Here is a 21,448-nt window from a genome sequence, read left to right as displayed (position 1 = left end):
ATGACCTTTTTGCCACGATTGTTAAGCAAATCGCTGCAGCTGTTAAGTGAATCATGTAGTTGTTAAGTGAATCCAGCTTCCCCCTAATGATTTTCAGGACCCATGGATGCTGCAAACATCGTAAATACATGTCAGTTGCCAAGCACCCTAATTTTTATCACATGACCATGGAGATGCTGTGACAAATGTAAATGTGAGGACCGGTCATAATTCACTTTTTTTTCAGTGCCATTGTAACTTTGAACAGTTGCTGAACAAATGGTTGTAAGCTGTGGACTAGGAAAAGTTTATCAGTATTTAGTCGACAAGCTGCTCCTTTTGTGTGTGTGTGAGAGAGAGAGTGTATATTATCCCAGGAATGTTGGGAGTTCTTAGCCTGATGTCTTCCCCCCAATTGAATTTACAACAACCTTATAAATTGTCGCAAAGCTTTATTCTCTACAGAGTAACGATGCTTGGGAATAGTTTGCAAATCAAGCAAGTTGTCTGTTTCAGGGTAAGTTCCTTTTTTTTCCAATTCTCACAAAGCATGTCCCCTTAAAGAAATACACAATCATAAATCATTAGGTCTTAGATCTTTTACTGCCTGTCTGTTCCCACTATTGCTGCTTCCCAGTTATCACTAAATAGGATCTCCAGTTAGCTTATTTTCTGTATAGTCCCTGTTTATCTCTATCCTGTAGAAAGTGCCCTATTGTTCTCACTTTTCATGTCCTGCTGCTTTAATAATTTCCTTGCAATTCAGTGTGTTTTACTATCTATTACCTTTTTATAACTCTAATCTACAATTTGCTGCTACTTCCTTGAGATCATTCCCCTCTTTCTCTCCCCAATAAAACAGCAGCATCAAAGCTGGAAAAACATCCTGTCTTAAATATAGCCAAATAAGCTCTCTAATTAGTATTATAGGCTCCAGAGAGTTTATTTCTTCTTGAATCAGATAGTTTAGATCAGTGTTTTACAATCTGAGCAGCTTTAAGATGGGTGGACTTCAACTCCCAGAATTCTCCAGTCGTGGGAAATCCTGGGAGTTGAAGTCCACCCATCTTAAAGTTGCTGAGGTTGAGAAATACTGATTTAATTTAAATATAAAGAAGTGCCGCTCCTTGAGAGTGAGATCTTGGCCAGGGGTCCCCAAACCCCAGTCCTTGGACCGGCACTAGGCCACGCCTTGCCAGAAACCGGTCCATGCAAACAAGTGAAGGCCCATCCATGGAATACAGGCAGCGCACAAAACCATGTCTCCTCCCGCCAACGGAAAACCCTTCTACGTGAAACCGGTAACTGGTGCCCAAAAGGTTGGGGGCCTCTGATCTATTCTAGGCGACAGTGGAACAGCCCACCTATGGTGAGTCCTCCATCTCTGGAAGGTTTTTAAAACAAGCTGGGCAGCTGCCTTTCCTTGATGCACATTCCTTGAATGAAACAGGAAGATTGTCTTCTCTGTCCTGGTGCTGTTTTTTGGAACACGTCTCCCCAGTGATCCATATGGCCCCTGCTCTATTTACATTCAGGAAGTTATTGAGAATTTGGCTGTTCTCCCATGGCTGGGAGAAAAGGGATGATTTAACCCTTTAGGATGTTTTTATTGTTGTGCGGAATTTGTCTTCTGGTTGCTTGTGATCTGTTTCTCTCTTTGCGTTTACTTTTTCTTAACCGTCAGCCACCCATTTTCAATTGTGGTTGGTGGCCTCTAAATTGTATTACTGTTTATACTTGCAAATAAGCTGAACATTTTAAGCACTAAACCAGACAGATCATCACGCGCACAAAGAAATGAGCTTGAGGTATCTGCAGATAGGTTTATCTTATACTTTTCTTATACTACTCATATTTCTCTTATATACTTGCACAGTCCCATTTCCAGATATATCAATTCGTATTTGTGGGTGGCACATTTTCATGCTATCTTGGTTAAAAAAATCAAGGGGCAGTTTATTAATTAATGGGTTTATACACAAACATATATGGTAGAACAAACAGCTAAATCATTGTTTCTCAACCTTTTTAAATACAATTTTTATTAAAAATTTAATTGCAGTAGTAAAAACAAATACTTAAAAAGACTTAAAGAGGATGAAAAAAAGAACAAAAAGTGCAGTAAAAAGAGAAAGAAAAAAGACAAGACATTTTACTTTTTATAGGAAATTCCAAAATCTTATAGCAAAGTTAATATTTTAAATTTATCTGGATCTTTAATCTATTTATAAATTTATCTGGATCCAAATCTTATTCAGCTTTTTGTTGTTTATTTCAAATTCTGTTTTTCAGCATATCTTTTTTGCTTTTATTCAGAATTCAAGATAGACTTAGTCAATGAAGATTTTCCAAGCTTGTTGTTCTGAAGATCTCTAATACTGTAGTTAAAGATGGTTAACAGGCAATTTCCAAAAGTGATTAGAAAGTGAGGCTCGTGATCTTAATATCCCTTATGGTTGCAAGCAAGGTGGCATAATCTCTTCATCTCTTCCAACATAAATCCACCAAAAACTGTTCCCTCAATTTTGCTTGAGTGAATGAATGAATAAAAACAGGGGCAGTAAGTAATTTTAGCTTTCCTTATTTTCACGTCTCTATTTCATTGAAAAAAAACTTCTTTAATGGAATCTTGGCCTCTTGTGTGGCTATGGGAAAAGATTCCAAAGCCTCAGCAAATTGTAATTAGGCTTCTAAATCAGAACTGGTGGGAAGATTTTGTTGTCCAAATGGTGTTGCCTTACCCTCATCTCTGAAGGTTACCTTTCTATCCATCCATCCATCCATCCATCCATTTTTTTTCCTTTCCCATTTTGATCAGAATGTTCTGTTACTTCCTCGGGGTTACTTGAAACAGTGCAGAATAAGATGGGAGCTGGCAGGGGCTTCATGTGGAAGTGCCCACTGAGGCCTTTTTACTGGTACCAATTTAGAAATCCCAATTGCTCTTTTCGAAAGCGATTAGAAAGCATGGCCTAATTTCTGGGTAGACCAGAACTTTAAATGAACTCTTCTTTTCAAGTTAACAAAACTAAATAGACTGCAAGCTCGGATAGGAAGATCAAAGGACAATCTTAAGAAATACTGTATATTATACTTTCCTACAGAAGATACTCTATGTGAATGCAGAGAAGAACAATCCATCTCACATTATGGTATGGTGCATACAACACGTACGGAGGAAGGCCTCATGCTGGCGAGAGAAAATGCTGTTGATGTGGCCCAATACTGGGAAAATATTTAGCTTTAATCCTATTTATTTTACATACTTTTTATACATGCTAGATTTCAAGGACCTATTTTATAGTTATTTTACTTGCTCAGTGTGGAATGTTAAATGCCCATAATTAGAAGGTGAGGTTGACACAAAGAAAGAAAGTTAACAAAACAACACCCTTTTCTTGCTGAAGGTTACCAGGGTAAAAGTTAGAAGGTAAAGTCTTCTCTATAGCTGAACTGGAATTGTATTTTTCTTGGCAACCTTACAGCTTGTGTTGAAAGGCAGCAAATGCCTTTCTTCCAAGGGTTCTTTTTTCCTGCTGGGAGTACTTTCAGAGTTAAGACACAGACAGACAGCTATTTGAAAGCAAGTTTTACTTTAATTTTCAGGAAGGCAAGAGATAGCAAGAAGTCTGCGTTCCTGGAGCTAGCTAGCTTTGTGTAATAAACTCCTGATTTTTATACCTTTCCTCCTTTTGTGTGTGAGTGAAATCCTATCAGGGGGGGTTCCATCAGAGGGTAAACTCTGCGGGGTGGTTTGATTGGATTATTAGTTTCATTTCTTATATTTGCTTAGTAGCAATCTCCTGTCTGCTATGGGTCTTTTGTCTTATTTGTTTTACTGATTTGGTATGGCCTTTTGTTTGTACTTGGCTTTTGTCTAGGGGGCTTCTTTCAATACCTTTTATCAAATCCCTTTTCCTATGCAAGTTTGCTTTTATGGCTAGCCTGATGTTCCCCTCGCATTTTCCTACTTGGATGTCAGCCCTGCCCTGGTGAAGTTCCCTTTCCACACTTGTATTCCTATTATCTGGGATGTATGGTTGACTTCTCAGCCTAGCCTTCAGCCCTAGGATTCTTCTTGGTGGTCTCCCATCTTTGAATCCATCCCTGCTGAGCTTTGTGACAGAGCCAAAGGCAAGTTATCTGTCATTTTAAGGTTTCTGGCTGCAATCAGATTTAAGGGAAATGAAGAACAGCACAAAATAAAATCACAGAATATAGTACAAGCATGCACTGCCCTCTGCTGCAGAGCTCCTGCATTGCACTACTGAGAACATGACCTGAGAACCAGACAAAATCTGAACAAGTCTACAGATAGTCCTCGACTTACGACTGCAATTGAGGTCAACATTTCTGTTGTTAAGTGAGACATTTGTTAAGTAAATTTTGCCTCATTTTACAATATTTCTTGCCACAGTTGTTAAGTGAAATCTGGCTTCCCCACTGTCTTTGCTTGTCAGAAGGACGCAACAGTTATCATATGACCTTGGGACACAGCAACGGTCATAAAATATGAGTCAGTTGCCAAGCATCTGAATTTTGATCACATGATCATGGAGATGCTTCAAAGGACATAACTGTGAAAAACGGTCATAAGTCAATTTTTCAGTGCCCTTGTAACTTTGAATGGTCACTAAATGAACTCTTGTAAGTTGAGGACTACCTGTATTTGGTGTATTCTGTTTCCTAGAATACTGAATTCCTGTAACAAGTGCTGTAATGAGATAGATTACCTCTAAAACTGGAGGTTCCTTATAGCTAATGATATCAGACAGACCATTATTTTTTCTACTATCAATCTGTCTAATTCCTTTTGATGGTCATTTAGATGAAGGCTATCATAACAGGACATGAAAAGAAGCTTCCTAAATTAAGTATGGATGATATATGATATGGATTTTATTTTATTTTTTGAATCTCTTAGTCCAGAATGTTCCATCCAGTAATTTCAAAAGTTGAATTCCAGGTTCTATTATTACGTTAATAAAAAAAGGAAAACATTACACAAATATGAGTTTCAACTTAGAGAAACTTCTAGTTAGGGTTTCTACTGTTTCTAGTCAAGGCCTGTTCTGTTTTTTTCCTCAATTAAAATTTTCCAAAGTTTTGACAAGTATTCCCATCCTGTTATCCTGTAAACGTTTTAGGTTTCAAGTTCATAATCCCCGGTCATAATTTTAAGGATTATGAGTATCGGAATGCAAAACATCTGGAAAAACATTGGTTGAAGAGGTTGCTTGGCAACTATAAGTTGTGAGGACTTCAGCTCCCAGAATTCCCTGGGCAGGGAATTAGAAGCCAGTCCCAAAAGTGCTTTTTCAAAAGGCAGCTGGACTTGCTTTGTTTTTCCTTGAAGACATTTTGCTTCTCATCCAAGAAGCTTCTTTAGTTCTGGCAGAATGGTGGAAAAGAACTGAAGAAGCTTCTTGCATGAGAAGCGAAACGTCTGCAAGAAAAGCAAAGAAAGTTCAGTTGCCTTTTGAATTCTTTGGGACAATCATCACCTGGATGATTGAGAATCTCCATAGACACATAGAGCTCAGTGGGCCTGAAATTCTGAAATTAAATTATATAACAAAGTAGTCAGCTAAGTAGAATATGATTTTAATTCAGTGTAAAACTTCAGACTGATATATTTTTATCCACCAGTTTAAACATCTTTAGATAAACAGATAAACATTTTAAACAGATGAACATTTGTATCTGTTTGCTATCTCCCTGAAAGCATGATACAGGTAGTCCTCGACTTACAACCAGAATTGAGCCCAACATTTTTATTGCTAAATGAGACATAAGTTAAATGCATTTTTGGCCCATTTTACCACCTTTCTTGCCGTAACTGTTAGGTGAATCGTTGCAGTTCTTAAGTTAGTGACACGGTTGAATCTGGCTTCCCCATTGACTTTGTTTGTCAGAAGGTCGCAAACGGTGGTCCCATGGCTCCTGGGGGGGGGGGCACTGCAACTATCATAAGTATGAGTCAGTTGCCAAGCATCAGAATTTTGATCACATGACCATGGGGATGCTGCAAAGATCGTAAGTGTGAAAAATGGTCCTAAGTCACTTTTTTTCAATGCTGTTGTAAATTTGAAACAGGTCACTAAACGGACTGTTTTAAGTCAAGGACTATGTGTAAGAGCCGCATTGCAATTCAGTCTTGTGAAGGTCTCTCTGCTTTTCTTCTTTTAAAGTAAGGGGAAAGGGGTTGAAAAAAAAAATCTTCCATCGGTTCCCATCTTTTCCAAGGTGCTGGTTAGTTGCTTTAGAAGAAAAAGATCAGCCCTTCCTGAAACATAATAAAAATGTGTTTAATCAGAAGGAAACAGAAGTAAAATAACAAGAGCTAATAACAGAAAAGCAGGTTCTCTCAGCACCTTAGTAATTTGCATACATTTATGATGGCATAAATCAGTTTTCTTGAATTCACACCTTAGTAAGCCTGGCAAAGGTACTAGATGGTTAGGAGCTAAAATATCATTACTGTACTGTATATATTAATTACTAGCTCTATATCCGTGCTTCACTACAAAACTATGTGGTTGGGCTTAGTTTTGGGGGAAGAAAATAAGACGGGGGGGTCGCGGGGATTCTGCTTCTGCTTACCAGTATCCTCAGTATCCATCCTGTCAGTGTGTGTGACAGTTGAGGGCTGTTTAGAAACTGAAAGGGTATTTGCTGTGTGAGCAAGAAGGAGACAGCATAGAGCTTGGGTGTGGCTTACCTCAACAGTTCTGTACTAAAGCTGGTACTAAAGCTGGTTGCTGCTGTGAAAGTAAAACCGAAACTGAAACTCCTTTTCTCTGCTTGTGTTTTGCATTTGGAACAGATTTCTTTTCAGGTGGGGAGGGGGAGTAGAACTCCTTAGCATCAGAGTGTGCTAATAATAATATATACGAAAGACTAATGCTCTGATGGTCATTTTGAAAAATCCTTTCTTAGTGAGCACCTAGAAGCCAAGAGGAACATAAGTGCCAAATTTCAAGTTTGTAGGCTTTACGGTTCTGGAGATTTTGTGATAAATAAATATTAGCAAAAATGAAGAGTTTAAAAAGCTTTCCCTGAATTAATTTGACTTCCTGCTCTTTTTAGAATCAATAACTCCAAAAGAAAGCTTTGATGATTGATTTTTGGTATTAAAATCAAAATAGAATAAGCAGCCTATTCATTCCTATACCTGCTATCTACTTAGAAGTCAATCTCATTTAATGGGATTTCCTTTCAATATATATATGGCTACCTTCTCAGTGTTTGATTTTCTTATATAATTAAATATGTTTCTTTATTATAAACAGAATCTACGGCTGTGTATTCTCGTGCATTAGAAATTACTTCTGAGATCTTAGAAATTGGAATTTTTAAAACTTTCTTTGAACATATGCAGTGTATTTTGTTATTATAATAATGAAGCAACCAGAAACCTGATCTTTTATTCTTGGTTAGTTCCATTTTAGCTACATTTCAGCTAATTTCAATTTAGCCTACCTGCACACTCTCACCACCTTTATTTTGGGATTTGGTCAATATAAGCCCCCTTTTCGGGTCCTGGTTTAATTTCAAAAGGGGCTTTTAATTGTCAAGATTTATTGTGGAATAAGACATCTGAATGTATGAATTGATCCTGAGCTACAGGGAGGACTGCGTTGATTAAATGGAAAAAGAAGGAGAACAAGGGAGAAAAGGCCACAGACCGTTGGAGTTCTTGATTTTAAAGCGAATTAAAAACTGAGCAGTCAACAGTGAATGTTGAACCCCAGAAAAGCAGATTTTCATACTAACAGCAAGGATAATGAGAGTTCCAAGGCAGGAGAAGGTAATAGGAAAAAACAACAACACTTGAAATAAGAGCGTTTCTAAAAGAGGAAACTCTGAAAGCACAATTGCGGTGAAAATAAAATGAGAGCAGAAGAGGCTAAAAAAAGGACACTTTGGTGTAGCCTTTGGATTAGAAACCGGAAGAAAAAAATGTGTCCGTTCTTTGACAAAAATGACAAAATTCCAATAAGCAAGCAAGAGAACACGGAGAGCCAAAATGGAAGAAGAGTGCAAGGAGAGGATCTTGGATTCCTGAGGGGTGGGCTTGATGTTCTCAGTGGTCCCATTCAACTCTGATCCAATCACATACAGAATTACTTATTCTATTCGGCCTGGAGGGGGAAAATTGTTTTCTGCCAAACAAAATATTTTGGAATTATTGCACACCACTGTCTTGATGAGTGGGGCTAAATCAGCTGATGAGGAGTGGGTGGAGTCAAAACAGGGTAGGTGGGGTCAAAGTAGGAGTGGGTGGAGCCAAAGCAAAGATGGGAGGGGCAGAAGCAAGGATGGGTGGAGCCAAAGCCAGGGGTGGGTGGAGCCAAAGCAAGGGTGGCAGATCCCTTTCTTTTTGGTTCTTCTCTTTTTCTAGTGTTTCCTTTTCCCCCCCTTTTTTTACTTTCCGTTTGCTGTTTTCTGTCTCTTTCCCTCCCACAACAGCAGATTTCACAGAAATGAACAACTCCTTTGCAAAACGAACTTTTGCAAAGAGCTTTGAAGTTTCAGCTGAGAGCTCCAGGTTCTAGTTCCCTTCAAGGCCATCCATCACTACTAATTGACATCCCAACAACACAGAGGTAACCTCTGTTTTCCAATTACCCTTCCTTAGATTTTTTTTCCCCCTCCTCCTGGGGACTCTCACCACCCTTGTGCAATGTTGCCCCAGAGACCCCTTCTCTCTGCTTCCAAACTTACGAGCCGGAAAAGAATGCAAAAACTGGCCAGTCCCCACAATAAGTACCAGAAGGGGGGGCACCTGCGGTGGGCAGAGGAGGAACGGACTTGCAGGCGTTGCTGGAGGGAAGCGATCTCAGCCAGGTAGCTGTGCCTGGAAGGAAACAGCAAGAAGACACGTCAGTGTACTGCATCCAGTTTTGGTCACCACCAGGGGTGGGATTCTACCGGTTTGGACTGGTTCACCGAACCGGTATTTCAACCGACCGCCCCTTCCCGCCCCTCCCTTCCCAGGAGTCTCCACACACCCCATTTTCAATGCAGGTAAGTGGAGGTTCCTCATGGAAGCTCTGGGAGGGGGAAAAAAACGGGCCTTCCGGAAGTCCGGAAACAGGCCTGTTTCTGGCTTCCGGAGGGCCTCCAGAGCCCAGGGGAGGCTGTTTCCACCCCCCCCCCCGAGCCCTGGGAGAGGCCTTTGGACCCTTGGGAGGGTGAAAAACGTCCTTCCTAGAAAAATTGGAAGTCACAAAACGGGACTGTTTCTGGCTTCCAGAGGGCCTCCAGAGGCCAGGGGGAGGCTGTTTTTGTCCTCCCAGAGGCCCGGGTAAGGCCTCTGGACCCTTGGGAGGGCAAAAATGACCTCTCCGGGCTCTGGAGGCCCACCAGAAGCTGGAAACAGGAAGTTCCTGTAGGCTGGGCCCACTATGGCCATGCCCACCCAGCAACCTGGCAGTGAACAGGTTGAATCCCATCCCTGGTCACCACACTATAAAAAAGATGTTGAGACTCTAGAAAGAGTGCAGAGAAGAGCACCCAGGATGATTAGCAAACAGACTGGAGACTAAAACATATGAAAAACGGTTGCAGGAACTGGGCTTGGCTAGTTTAGTGAAGAGAAGGACCAGGGGAGACATGATAGCAGTCTTCCAATATTTGAAGGGCTGCCACAGAGAGGAAGGGGAGTCAAACTATTTTCTAAAGCATCCAAAGGCCAGACAAGGAATAATGGATGGAAACTGAACAAGGAGAGATTCAGCCTGGAAATAAGGAGAAACTTTCTGATAGTGAGAACAATCAACCAATGGAACAGCTTGCCTTCAGAAGTTGTGGGAGCTTCATTACTGGAAGATTTTAAGAAGAGTCTGGACTGCCATCTGTCAAAAATGGATCTGCTTGGGTAAGAGGGATTGGACTAGGGAAGGTCCCTTCCAACTCTGTTAATCTGTATCAGTGAAAGGGGAAACACTACTGGCTCTTGACTGCTGCAGCAGCTCCAGAGGCAGCTCCTTCAGACAAGTCCATGAATGGACCTTCTCCCTGGAACTTTGCAAGGGGGTCAGTGGCCCAACCAGGTTTCTAACTGGTCACTTGAGTTGGAGGTACCCCAATAGCCAGATTGTTCCCCTGACTTCTCTCTTTAGCTGTGATTCCTTTTTTAGGTTGTCAACAGTCCTCCAAACTCTTAGGCAAAGAAAGCAGTTCCCTATCACATGATGCATGGGACTGGCAAAGCCCCTGAGGCCTTCAGGTTCCCTATTGCTGATATATAAATACCCTGTTATTCATCCATCCATCCATCCATCCATCCATGGAGGTTCTCAGTCATCCAGATCATGGTTGTCTGAAAGGTGCTTTTTCAAAAGGCAACTGGACCTTCTGTTTCCTTGAAGACGTTTTGCTTCTCCCCCAAGAAGCTTCTTCAGGTTTTGACAATGTCTTCAAGGAAAAAGAAAGAATGTCCAGTTGCCTCTTGAAAAAGCACCTTTGGGGCGCCCATCGATCCATCCATTGTGGCAGGGCAAGCTAATACATATAAATAAGCAGTAAACCCCACATTCCCTCACAATGATGATGTAACCTACTTGGGCAATGAAAAAAGCAAATAATCAGGCTCAGGGAGCAACAGGGATCCCACATTGCAATCCTGAACAACAGATATTCTATGTCTGTCTGTCTGTCTTTATTGTAATTTGGAACCTGGAAAGGAAACACAGTGTTAACTCAGTTCAATGTCCTTATTTCCATTGCCTTTCCTGTCCCTTTCACTCCTTGCCCCACTTTCTGAAAGGAGCAACTGACAATAAGCCCTTTAAATGGCTTTTCAGGAGACAGACATTAACCCCCCCCACACACCAGATTTCTACTCTTTCTCCAAAGCAAAACCAAATAATAAGAGAGAGAAGCTCGCTGAAATCTCACAAGGTGGGATTGTGTTCTCTCTTGAAATTTTGCAAGATTTTAAGAGTATCCAGCAAATCCTGGGCAAAGGAAGCAGGATGAAATTCCTGTATTCTCAGGAGATTCAATAATCCTGTGATATTTTGAGTTTTTACATGTTGCAAGAGGAAGAATGATGCTTGTCAGCACAACACCTGCTATCTAAAAAAGTGGAATATATTTGGAGCAGTGGTGGTATTCAGTCGGTTTGCACCGGATTGGGCAAACTGGTAGCAAGAATTTGGTGTGGGTTGCCGAACCGGTAGTAAGTTCTGGCTGGCCACCCCCCCACCCGGTTGCCCTTCCGCCTGATGCTCGCTCACCCCACCTGCCTGCCTGACCTTCACCTAAGGTATTTCTTTCTTTTTTTCCCTTCCCCGATAATCAGCTGTAGATAAGATCAGTTGTGCCGGGATTTCCCTTGCTGAATGAGGCCCAGGAAGGCAAAAAATGGAGGGAGGAGCTCAGCCCCCCCCCTCCATTTTTTGCCTTCCAGAGCCGCCTTAGGGGAGCAAAAACGTCCCCCCAGAGGCTCTTCTGAGGTTGGAAGCTCCCAAAATGGGAGGGATGCTGCGTGCCCCTCCCATGCTCTGTTCCTTCCTGAGCCCCAGAGGAGCCTTAGGGGAGCAAAAACGCCTCCCCCAGAGGCTCCTCTGTAGCTGAGAAGCTCCTAAAAATGGGTGGGGGGTGCAAAAAAGCCACGCCCACCCAGTCACATGGCCATGCCCACAAAGCCACGCCCACAGAACCGGTAGTAAAAGTTTTTGAATCCCACCACTGATTTGGAGTTGTGTTTCATTTCCTACTCCAGTGCTCTGCAATGGAATCTTTTGGGGCAAAGGATGAAGAAGAACTAAAATTGTTTAAGGTTTTCTTTCACAAACCCTTTTGTGTGATGACACAAGAAAGGCTCTTCTTCATGGAGAAATTTCGATTTTTCTGAGTCCACTTAGAGCAGGGATGTCTAACCGTGACAACTTAAAGACTTGTGTACTTCAGTTCCCAGGATCCTCCAATCAGCCATGTCAGCTGGGGAATTCTGGGAGTTGAAGTCTACGTCTTAAAGTTGCCAAGGTTGGGCACCCCGACTTAGAGCTAATCATTTTACTCACATGCTTTCATGGAGAGCCTTCTCCCGTGCTTCACAGTGTCCTTTCTCTGCCTCCACAACATCTCGTGCTCCAATTGCTTCGTCCAGTTTCTCTTCGAGTTTGGTCATCTCCACTTCAGGGGATAGGAAAGAGAAACTTAACTCCTTAGATTCAGATTGATTAAAGCGATTAGTGGTTAAGAAATCAGGAGGTTGTGAATTCTCCTAGTCTTTTTAGGCACAAGACACCTGAGTCATTTTAAGTCAGACACATTCTCTCAGCCCTAGAAAGGAAACAATGACAAACCACTTCTGAAAAAGTGGTTTTCCCTGGGGAATTCTGGGAGTTGGGAGTCCATATATCTGAAAGCTGCCAAGATTGAAAAACATTGGGATAGACAGATAGACCAGGGTTATTTTCATCTGGCTTTCTGCACAGAGCAGTGAGTAGACCACATCACACCCTTCAGGCCTAGGATTCTAACATTCCTTATTTTGTTGTGCCTTTGAATGTTTTATGAAACCAGGCCATGCAATAAATTCATAGTTCCATGTATTGTGTGAATCCACAAATGGGTGAATTAAGTAACTGGAATGTTAGTTGATGTTCTGTATCCCACTCTTGGTGACACCAAAGTTGTAAAGGCTGGTGGATATGTGGCAGAAGGTCATCTCTATTTTTCAAAATATTGTCAGAGTCCCATTTTACTTTTTAAATAAAATTTAAAAAAGAACTATAGTCAGGTAGGCAGAAAGCCTGCAAAATCGGAGTAATATATTCCAGGATAGAATCTTTTACCAGTTCACACTTATTCTCTGCATGTATTTCATTGTCTAAGAACTTTGAACTGTTGTTTAATGATTTTTAACATAAATCCATAACATAAATACAAAAAGACATTTTAATGTCTTCAATGGCTTTCTGTAGTTATATTTTTAGTCAGTTTTTAAAAACTTTGTACACTGCCCAGAGTCCTGGCAATGAGATGGGTAAACAAATAAAATTTAATAATAGTAATAATACATCATCAAACAGTAACATTTGCCTGTGCTGGGAAGGATTCAATAGGTGGATAAAAATGCCAAATCTAGTCTAAACATCTCACTGACTCTGCAGTGAACCATAATAATAATAATCTAACGCTTTACCTAGCAAGGCACCGTTCTGGCTGTCCATCTTCATACCTTCTGCCTGAAGGGTGGACATTTCATTGTGAAGAGTTGACAGGTTAGCATTCAAGTGGATCTTCAAGACAGAGAGAAGTTAATGATATAAAATCTGAGGGAGGGAGAGGAGGAGAACTATTTTTAATATAGCACAACCATCAAACCTTAGCAAATTTCCCCAAAGTTAAGCCGAGTTGTGTTTGGACTTCCTGGGAATCCCTGGGCTGCAAATTTGGGAATTGAAAAAATATCCCAGAAAAAGATGGAAATCCATATCCATATTATTGCCAGAAACATCCATAGAATTTAAACTGAAGTTTTTATTATTCTGTACTATCTGCCAGAGGGTAATAGTTCAAAAAAAGAGTTGCCAGGATAAGATGGATCTTTGAGAATGTTTTGAACTTTCTTGAGGCAGCGGGAGCTATAAAGCTCTTCCAAAGAGGGGAGAGGGCAACCAATGATCTTCTGGGCAATGACATTAACCCTCTGGAGTGCTTTCCTATCTGCCACTGGGCAATTGGCAAACCATACAGAGGTGTAGTAAGTTAAGGTACTCTCTATGGTACAGTGGTAGAAGGTCACCAGCAGTTTTTCATTCAGTTGTTGTTTTCTCAGAAGTCTCAGGTAATATAATCTCTGCTGGGCCTTATTGACCAGGGCTGCAATGTGGGCACCCCAGGTCAGGTCCTCTTTTAGGGTAACACCCGGAAACTTAAATCTGGCCACTTGCTTCACTCGGTCTCCATTGATAAGCAAGGGCTGGATGTCTGATCTGTTCCTTCTATAATCCACTATAAGCTCCTTGGTCTTATTGGTGTTGAGGACCAAGTTATTTTCTCCACACCATGAAAACAACCGGTCCACCTCATCTCAATAGGCAGACTCATTCCCCCACTGGAGATGAGTCCCACCACTGTTGTTAATAATCTATTGCATAATCAGGTGAATGTATTAAGTCACAGATTTCTACCTTCTGTTTCTGGGCAAGAATATCCTAATCATGCACAGATATATTCCTTTCATCTAAGAATAAACTATCACAGGTTTAAAAAAATCCTCTGTTTCTTTGCTGTTAATAATTAAAGGTGGTGCTTGACTTACAACTATTTGTTTAGCGACCATTTGAAGTTACAACAGCACTGAAAAACATGACTTATGACTGGTCCTTGCACTTACAACTGTCATAGCATCTCCACTGTCATGTAATCAAAATTTGGGCCCTTGGCAAGCAGTATGTATTTACAACCATTGCAGCATCCCAGAGTCACATGATCAACATTTCCGACCTTCCCAGACGACTTCTGACAAGCAAGTCAATAGAGAAAGCCAGCTTTGCTTAACAACCATCTGATTTACTTAAAGACTGCAGTGATTTGCTTAACAACTCTGGCATTGAAAAGTAATAAAATCAGGCTCAATGGGACTTGAAGTCCACCCACCTTCAAGTTGCCAAGATTGAGAAACACTGCTCTGGAATATAACAAAAAGAAATTTTCCCCACTCATTTTTTGTCTGTCTTGGACTACTACTAGCTTTGACTCCACCCAGGACCAGTGTGACTCTGCTCTCTCCAGGCCTTTGTTTATTTACTATGGCCGAGGGCATATGGTCAAAAAAGTCAAAATGGTGGCCGTGACAGTACAATGGAAGTTGAACCGCACATTTAAAAAAGGCCGAGCTTTTTCACAACATTGCATTTTCCATCTTGACCCTTTTGACCAAGGCAGACATGCCTGATTGTGATTTTTTTCCTGACAGCACAAGACAGTATGTACAGAGTAGCCGTACCCACTTCATTTCCCCGCCCCTGACAAGGCTGTATTTTAGCTGGGCTGGAGAGAATTAGCCATTCCCTCAAACACTAGTCAAGGCTACATTCAAGTGAGATTCTCTGTAAGTTCTCCAGACCCACCTCAGGCAAATCCTTTAACACATGAGTGGGCTGTTATGGCCCCTTTACGACCAATGGACTTCAATTCCCAGAATTCCATGACTGGCTCAGGTCTTAAAGGAGCCATAGTTGCCTATCCCTACTTTAATACCTGCACTATTGAAGGGCTGGTACTTTCACTTCAGCTTATGAAAGAGCTTCAGTCAGAACTATGTCACAAATTATGGCATAGTGAATTAGTGCTGGATACCCAGAAGCTTGCCATACCCAGAAGCTAAGATTCAGCAACCTGGATCAGATAAACCAACAACCAGGTTGCCAGCAGAAACCAATAATGTTAACCACACATAAGAGATAGCAAAGGTGCTTGCTAGAAAATGCTGTGGCCATAAATGACATATAGGGGCTATTAGTTTGATGAAGGGATGTGGTTGGGGAATGTTTCTAGAACTTGGTTTAGACTTGTTTGCTACCGCACATAGGCATTTTAATGCATATCTATGCTACAGAGGGGTTGATGGATAAGAGTAGGTTGCAGATGGTTGCAGACAGGCCAACATGCACACCAGAGGAGGTATTCAGCCAGTTCTGACCGGTTCTGGAGAACCAGTAGCGGAAAGTTTGAGTAGTTCGGAGAACCAGCCAATACCACCTCTGACTGGCCCCACCCCCATCTATTCTCTGCCTCCCGAGTCCCAGCTGATTGGCTGGGTCTTCTTTTGTTGCCCTGCACAGGAGAACAGAGCTGGAAAGCAGGTTAGTGGGGTAAGGAGGGAATGAAGATTTTGCAGTATCCTTCCCCTGCCACACGCACCAAGCCACGCCTACAGAACTGGTAGTAAACAAATTTGAATACCACCACTGATGCACCTCCCAAATCACAACTATATGTTGTATGAAGATGTGCATCCTGAATGCAGATTGATTCTTTGTTGTCTTCTTGGGAGGCAGGCAGAAGTCAAGATACATTCAAACTACAAAATGGAGCAGCTGGAGGGTTTAAGGATAAATGCAACAGCTATGCAACAGCCTCTGAATGACAGGCGTGCAGTAATGCTCCAGAAGTTTGCTCTAGGCTTAAGAAATGTTTCAAGTCAGCCCACTATTTCGAATAAAGGAAGGTAACTTTGTCACTTGTAGCCTTATGATTTAAATTGACTGTTTCCTAGTATGATTTGATTGCTTATAGTACCCAATGACTATTATTAAGTGTTGGACCTTATGATTCTTGACTCTTGACAAATGTATCTTTTCTTTTATATGTATACTGAGAGCATTTGCACCAAGACAAACTCTTTGTGTGTCCAACCACACTTGGCCAATAAAGAATTCTATTCTATTCTATTCTATTCTATTCTATTCTATTCTATTCTATTCTATTCTATTCTATTCTATTCTAAGGTAAATTGACATTTAGCTTAATCTGTGGGCAAAGGAAGACAACCTCAAGCAGAAAAGAGGGGTGGATGATTTCTGAGCTGCAGAACAACAATACTGATGGAAATTCCACACAGAGTAAGCTTCCTTTTTTAATGTTAAGTGACTCGTTGGCTAGGAAACTGCCCCCAAATGAAAATCAATGCAAACAGAAAAAGATCCTTTTGATGATTGCATATATTTGCTATCAACTCCTTTTACATCTGGAAAGTCCCTTCCTCTTCTTGTTTTATCTCTTTGGAAAGCAATGAAGGAGAAGATCGATTTTCCTGGTCAATCTTTACAGTCTTGCTTGTCCTTTGTTTTTCTCAGCAAACTTGATAATTGTGTCTGCTTATACTTCTTTTAACAGATGCAGGCCCACAATCTCTTTCTGGCAACTGCATTTTCTTCCAGCTAGGGCTGGTCAGAGTTTTTCTTTTTTAGCCTTTTTAAAATGGGACTGGCCTTTTAATGTCCACCTGGAGGCGTTGCTAAATTATAGGTTTAGTTGAAAAAGTCTCCACAGGGTTTCTGTGCCAGGCTAGAAATAAGCAGTTGTGGCCTCCATTTTATGACCTCTTCGCTCTCTCTCACCTACAGTACTGTTTTAAAACTAGGTTTCCTAAACAAAGGATATATGCATCTTTGCAAAAAGGATTATTTGCAAGATTCTTTGGGACAATTCAAAGAATGCAACTAGTATACTATCAATATTATCTAGTCCAGTGTTTTTCACACCTGGCAATTTAAAGATGTGTAGACTTCAACTTCCAGAATTCCCCAATCAACATGGAATCTTAAATTTGCCAGGTTTGAAAAACAAGTTCAAACAAGTCCAACTGATCTGCAATGCAGGAGATATCTTAAGCATTCTTCATTGATGGCCAACCAGTCCCTATTGAGATACATCCTGGAAAGAGGGCTTATTTATACTATATTTGAGGTACCAATTACTGTACATGGTGGCAAGAAGATATTGAAAAATCTCGTCTTGGGTGTCTGGAGTTCTCAGCCTTATAGGCTTATAATTTCCTAAGGCTTGTACGACCCTGTTCCAAAACAGATGGAAAATCTCCAGCTTATTTCATTTGGGGAGCAGTTAATGCTTTTCTATACATTAACAAGACCTTCTTAAAATGGGAATCACAGCCCTGGAAAAGGGGATAATCCAAAGGATTAGAGCATAAAATTAAGGAGAAAAGTTTAATGTAGCACAGAGGTCCCAATTTAGCAACTTTAAGTTAGGTGGACTTCAACTTCCATGTTGGCTGGGGAATTCTGGGAGTTGAAGTTCACCTATCTTAAAATTACCAAGGTTGGGAGACCTGTGCAGTAGAAATCAAGGCTGTGTCAAAATAATCAAGATGGCAGCTACAGCGGCACAATAGAAGCATATAAAAATGGCATAACTTTGGTTGCACCATTGTGACGTTTTCTTGATTTTAAAGGACCAGAAAAGCAGAAAAGCAAATTACAGGCCGTTAAAAGGGAAACATCTCACTCAGCATCAGGAACCTTTCAGAGTCAGGCTGGCCTGGGCAACTTTCAACTTTTAAAGCCGTTTGACTTAACACGCTGACACATTAAAACAAAATAAGGCCTCAAAAAGAATGACATCTATGTTTTTGAATTCAAGAAATAATCTTACATTTTGAGATTTATTTATTATATATTTTTATCCCACCCTTATTTCCTTATAAGTAACTCAAGGTGATGAACATACCTATTATTTAATTAAATGTTCCCCACAACAACCCTGTCAGGTTGGTTGGGCTGAGAGAGGGCTACTTTGGAGTCTGGGATCCAGAGTACTTGACTCTTTAATTCACCCATCCAGCACCCCAATTGGCTTGACAGATAACAGATAATCAGAGTTGGAAGTGACCTCGTAGGTCATCTAGTCCAACCCCTGACCAAGCGGGAGATCCTATACCATTTCTGACAAATGGCAGTCCAATCTCTTCTTGAAGGTCTCAAGTGATGATGCTCCCACAACTTCCGAGGGCAAGCTGTTCCATTGGTTGATTGTTCTGTCAGAAAGTTTCTCCTTATTTCCAGGCTGAATCTCTCCTTGTTCAGTTTCCATTCATTATTCCTTGTCTGGCCCTCGGGTGCTTTAGAAAATAGCTTGGCCCCTTCCTCTCTGTGGCAGCCCCTCAAATATTGGAACACTGCTATCATGTCTCCCCTGGTCCTTCTCTTCACTAGACTAGCCATGCCCAATGGGTGGCACAATGGGAACCCACAGAACCTGGGGAGGCACTAAATTCAAGAGGCACAAACTAAAAGTTCTTCCCTTGGTATGTTATAGTAAGGATCAATAAACCAAATGAACTACTTTTATTTTTGGAGATTTGTCAGCATCTATTAGCCACGGTAGCTAAAACAGAACCTTCCTATACAGGGGCAGTCTATCATAGTTTTCTAAGACACTGGCAAGTACCAACACAATGGGTACAGATGGCATGGAAAAATTGCTCCAACATGAGTCTGAAAGCTTGCAAGAATAAACCTCTGGTCCCAGTGATCAAGTTAGATTGGATCTTGCAGAATTTTTTTGTTATTTTTACTTATTTATTAAAGTTATATGCCACCCATCTCAATATAGCTATTAAATTGCTATTCCCAACCCAATTTGAAGGTTGCTGGATCAAATGGGATGTCCCCTACCTTCTTTTGGCATTACAATTCTAAGAATTCCTAGCATAGTGGATGGCTGGGGAATTCTGGGAGCCTGCTGGCTAGGGAATTCTTGGAGCTGAAGTCTACACCTTACAATTGTCACAGTGGAGAGACACTGCTTTAAACTGATGCACCAGGGCTCTGCATTCCTAGGGCTTTAGCTACCATGAAAGTAATCAACATTCCAGCATACCACCTGCCCCCAAGGATCATTCATTCCCCATTGCCCCCACACATACCATGTTATCTAAGCAGCCCATCAAAGTGGCATTAAGTCTCTTCTTGCCCTCTTTGGCCTGGTTCAGTTGCTTCTGCAGGTCTTTCTCCCTCTGTGCCAATTTCTCCAGTTGTTTCTCTCGCCTGGTTCTTTCCTGCTCCAGCTCAGCCACCCGCAATGTCAGGGCTGCCGTCTCGTTCGATGCCCGCTCCTGGCATCCTCTCAGCTGGCGAGCCGCTTCAGACTGCCTCACCATCACGGCCACCGAGATGGTCACCGCAGCCACCAGGAGCAACAACAGGGCACACAAACCCAGCACTTTCAGTGTGGCTCGCGTGGCCGAGGGTTCCATGGCTCGCTCAGGAGAGGTTTCTTACAATCACTCTCTTGTTGATGTACTACGAGCTCTGCCTGCTTTTCGTTTGCTAAAATTGCTCTGCGTGGGCCTCCCCAAAGTAAGAGAAACCGGTCATTTGTGGCTTACCACAAACCACAATAAACAGATCATAGTAGTGTTCGTTGCAATATGTTCAGCTATGAGCAGACTAGCATCTGTCAGAAAGATCATCTTAAGAGTCCAGAGAAGCTCAAATGTAACTTCTTTGTTAATTGATAACCCACATTTTTTCTGCCTTTTTTTATCCAAAGCGTAGAGTACAATTTCTTTGTTTTGTTTTGGCCAATTTTAGACCCTAAACCTAGGAGTCATGCTTTTGAACTTGTGTAATGTTGCCAGCCTCTTTCCTAACTGGCAAAAGTGATGGTAAACATCCTTTTGACAGCCAGTTTGGTATAGTGGTTAAAGTACTGGCTTAGAAACCAGGATACTTGGATTGAGAGTTCTAGTCTGACCTTATGCATGAAAGCTGGCTGGGTGACTTTGGACCAATTCCCAGGAGACTGTGAGTTCTAGCACCGTCTTAGGCACGAAAGCAGCGTCTTGGCAACTGGATCATATGTGTTTATGATGTTTGCAGTGTCCCTTGCTTGTCAGAAGGTCACAACATGTGATAACATGACCTCAAGACCCTGCAATGGTCATAAATATGAACCAGTTTCCAAGCATATGGATTTTGATTGTATGACCATGGGGATGGTCGTGAATGTGAAAAACGGTCATAAGTATTTTTTTTCAGTGCCTTTGTAACTTCAAATCTGGGTCTTTAGTACCATTTTTCAGGTCTGTTGTAATCCAACACTCGTTAAGTGGCCAGTTGCAAGTCAAATTCTGAAAATATAAGCATGATGTTGCTTACAATTAGCTTATACCAATGTATATGCTTCCATGATTGGTTCATGGCAATGTACGCTTTTCAAAATTGCATAAAAGGCAGGGTGTATACTCCAAGCAGTAGTGTGCCCATTTTGGAATCTGCTTCTGGGTAACCTTTATATTTGCAAATAACACTGCAGTTGTTAATTGAACTATGCAGACACATGACAATGGCTATGCTGTTTTAAGTGTAAAAGCCAGTCATAAGTTACCTTTTTCAATGCTGTTGTAACTTTGAATGGTCACTAAACTAATGGTTGTAACTTGAAGAAAGCTGTAACTGAAGTATGACTGTGTTTTCTGGAGACATCCGTGATGCTGGGAAAAATGGAAGGAAAGAGAAGTGGAGGAGGACTAACAAGATGGATGGTCTCAATGATAGCAGTGATATGTACCTCACTGAAAACCTGATGGACCAGTTTGGGGCATCATTATTTAGAACAGGGGTACCTCCAATCTTAGCAATGCTAAACTTGGAGACTTCAACTCCCAGAATTCCTCACCCAGCTTACTAGCCACAGGACAATTTCACAATAAAATTTAATTATTCAAAATAAATAAAACAATATTTTAATTTTTGTCATTCACATTTAATTCAATCCCTCCTTTTGCATTCTTTAACAATTCTATTCCACCATTTCTTTGATATTAGTGTAACTCTTGTCTCACAGCGAATTGTCCTGTAGCAAATTGGCCGTGGTGAGTTGGCTGTAGTGAGCTGACCATGGCAAATTGACATAGACCCATGGAAACTCTCTTTCTTTTGGACTACCTGATTTTGGGAAAAGCTGCATTTTCTAGAAT

At 41.3% G+C, this 21,448-nt stretch overlaps 1 protein-coding gene across 2 annotated transcripts; it reads right to left on the bottom strand.

The window, feature by feature from the left end:
• Positions 1-5,567: 5,567 nt before the first annotated feature.
• CCDC194 (coiled-coil domain containing 194) lies at positions 5,568-19,773 on the bottom strand. Of its 2 annotated transcripts, none has more exons than XM_087923332.1 (5): positions 19,394-19,773; positions 13,142-13,238; positions 12,015-12,126; positions 8,753-8,839; positions 5,568-6,265 (listed from the first exon to the last, which is right to left on the bottom strand). In XM_087923332.1, exons 1-5 carry the CDS (start codon positions 19,721-19,723, stop codon positions 6,256-6,258), a joined length of 636 nt encoding a protein of 211 aa, XP_087779458.1. In that variant the 5' UTR covers positions 19,724-19,773; the 3' UTR covers positions 5,568-6,255. The 2 variants fall into 2 exon arrangements, with proteins under 2 accessions (XP_087779458.1, XP_087779452.1); XM_087923326.1 differs by having other exon boundaries at positions 6,108-6,265; positions 8,707-8,839.
• Between the last annotated feature and the right edge of the window lie 1,675 nt (positions 19,774-21,448).

The sequence above is a fragment of the Pseudonaja textilis genome, chromosome 1 (assembly GCF_049901715.1).
Source record: "Pseudonaja textilis isolate UNSWEBS1 chromosome 1, rPseTex1.2, whole genome shotgun sequence".
In the NCBI taxonomy this organism is placed as follows: Eukaryota; Metazoa; Chordata; class Lepidosauria; order Squamata; family Elapidae; genus Pseudonaja; species Pseudonaja textilis.
This window is presented reverse-complemented; position numbering and strand designations above follow the sequence as displayed.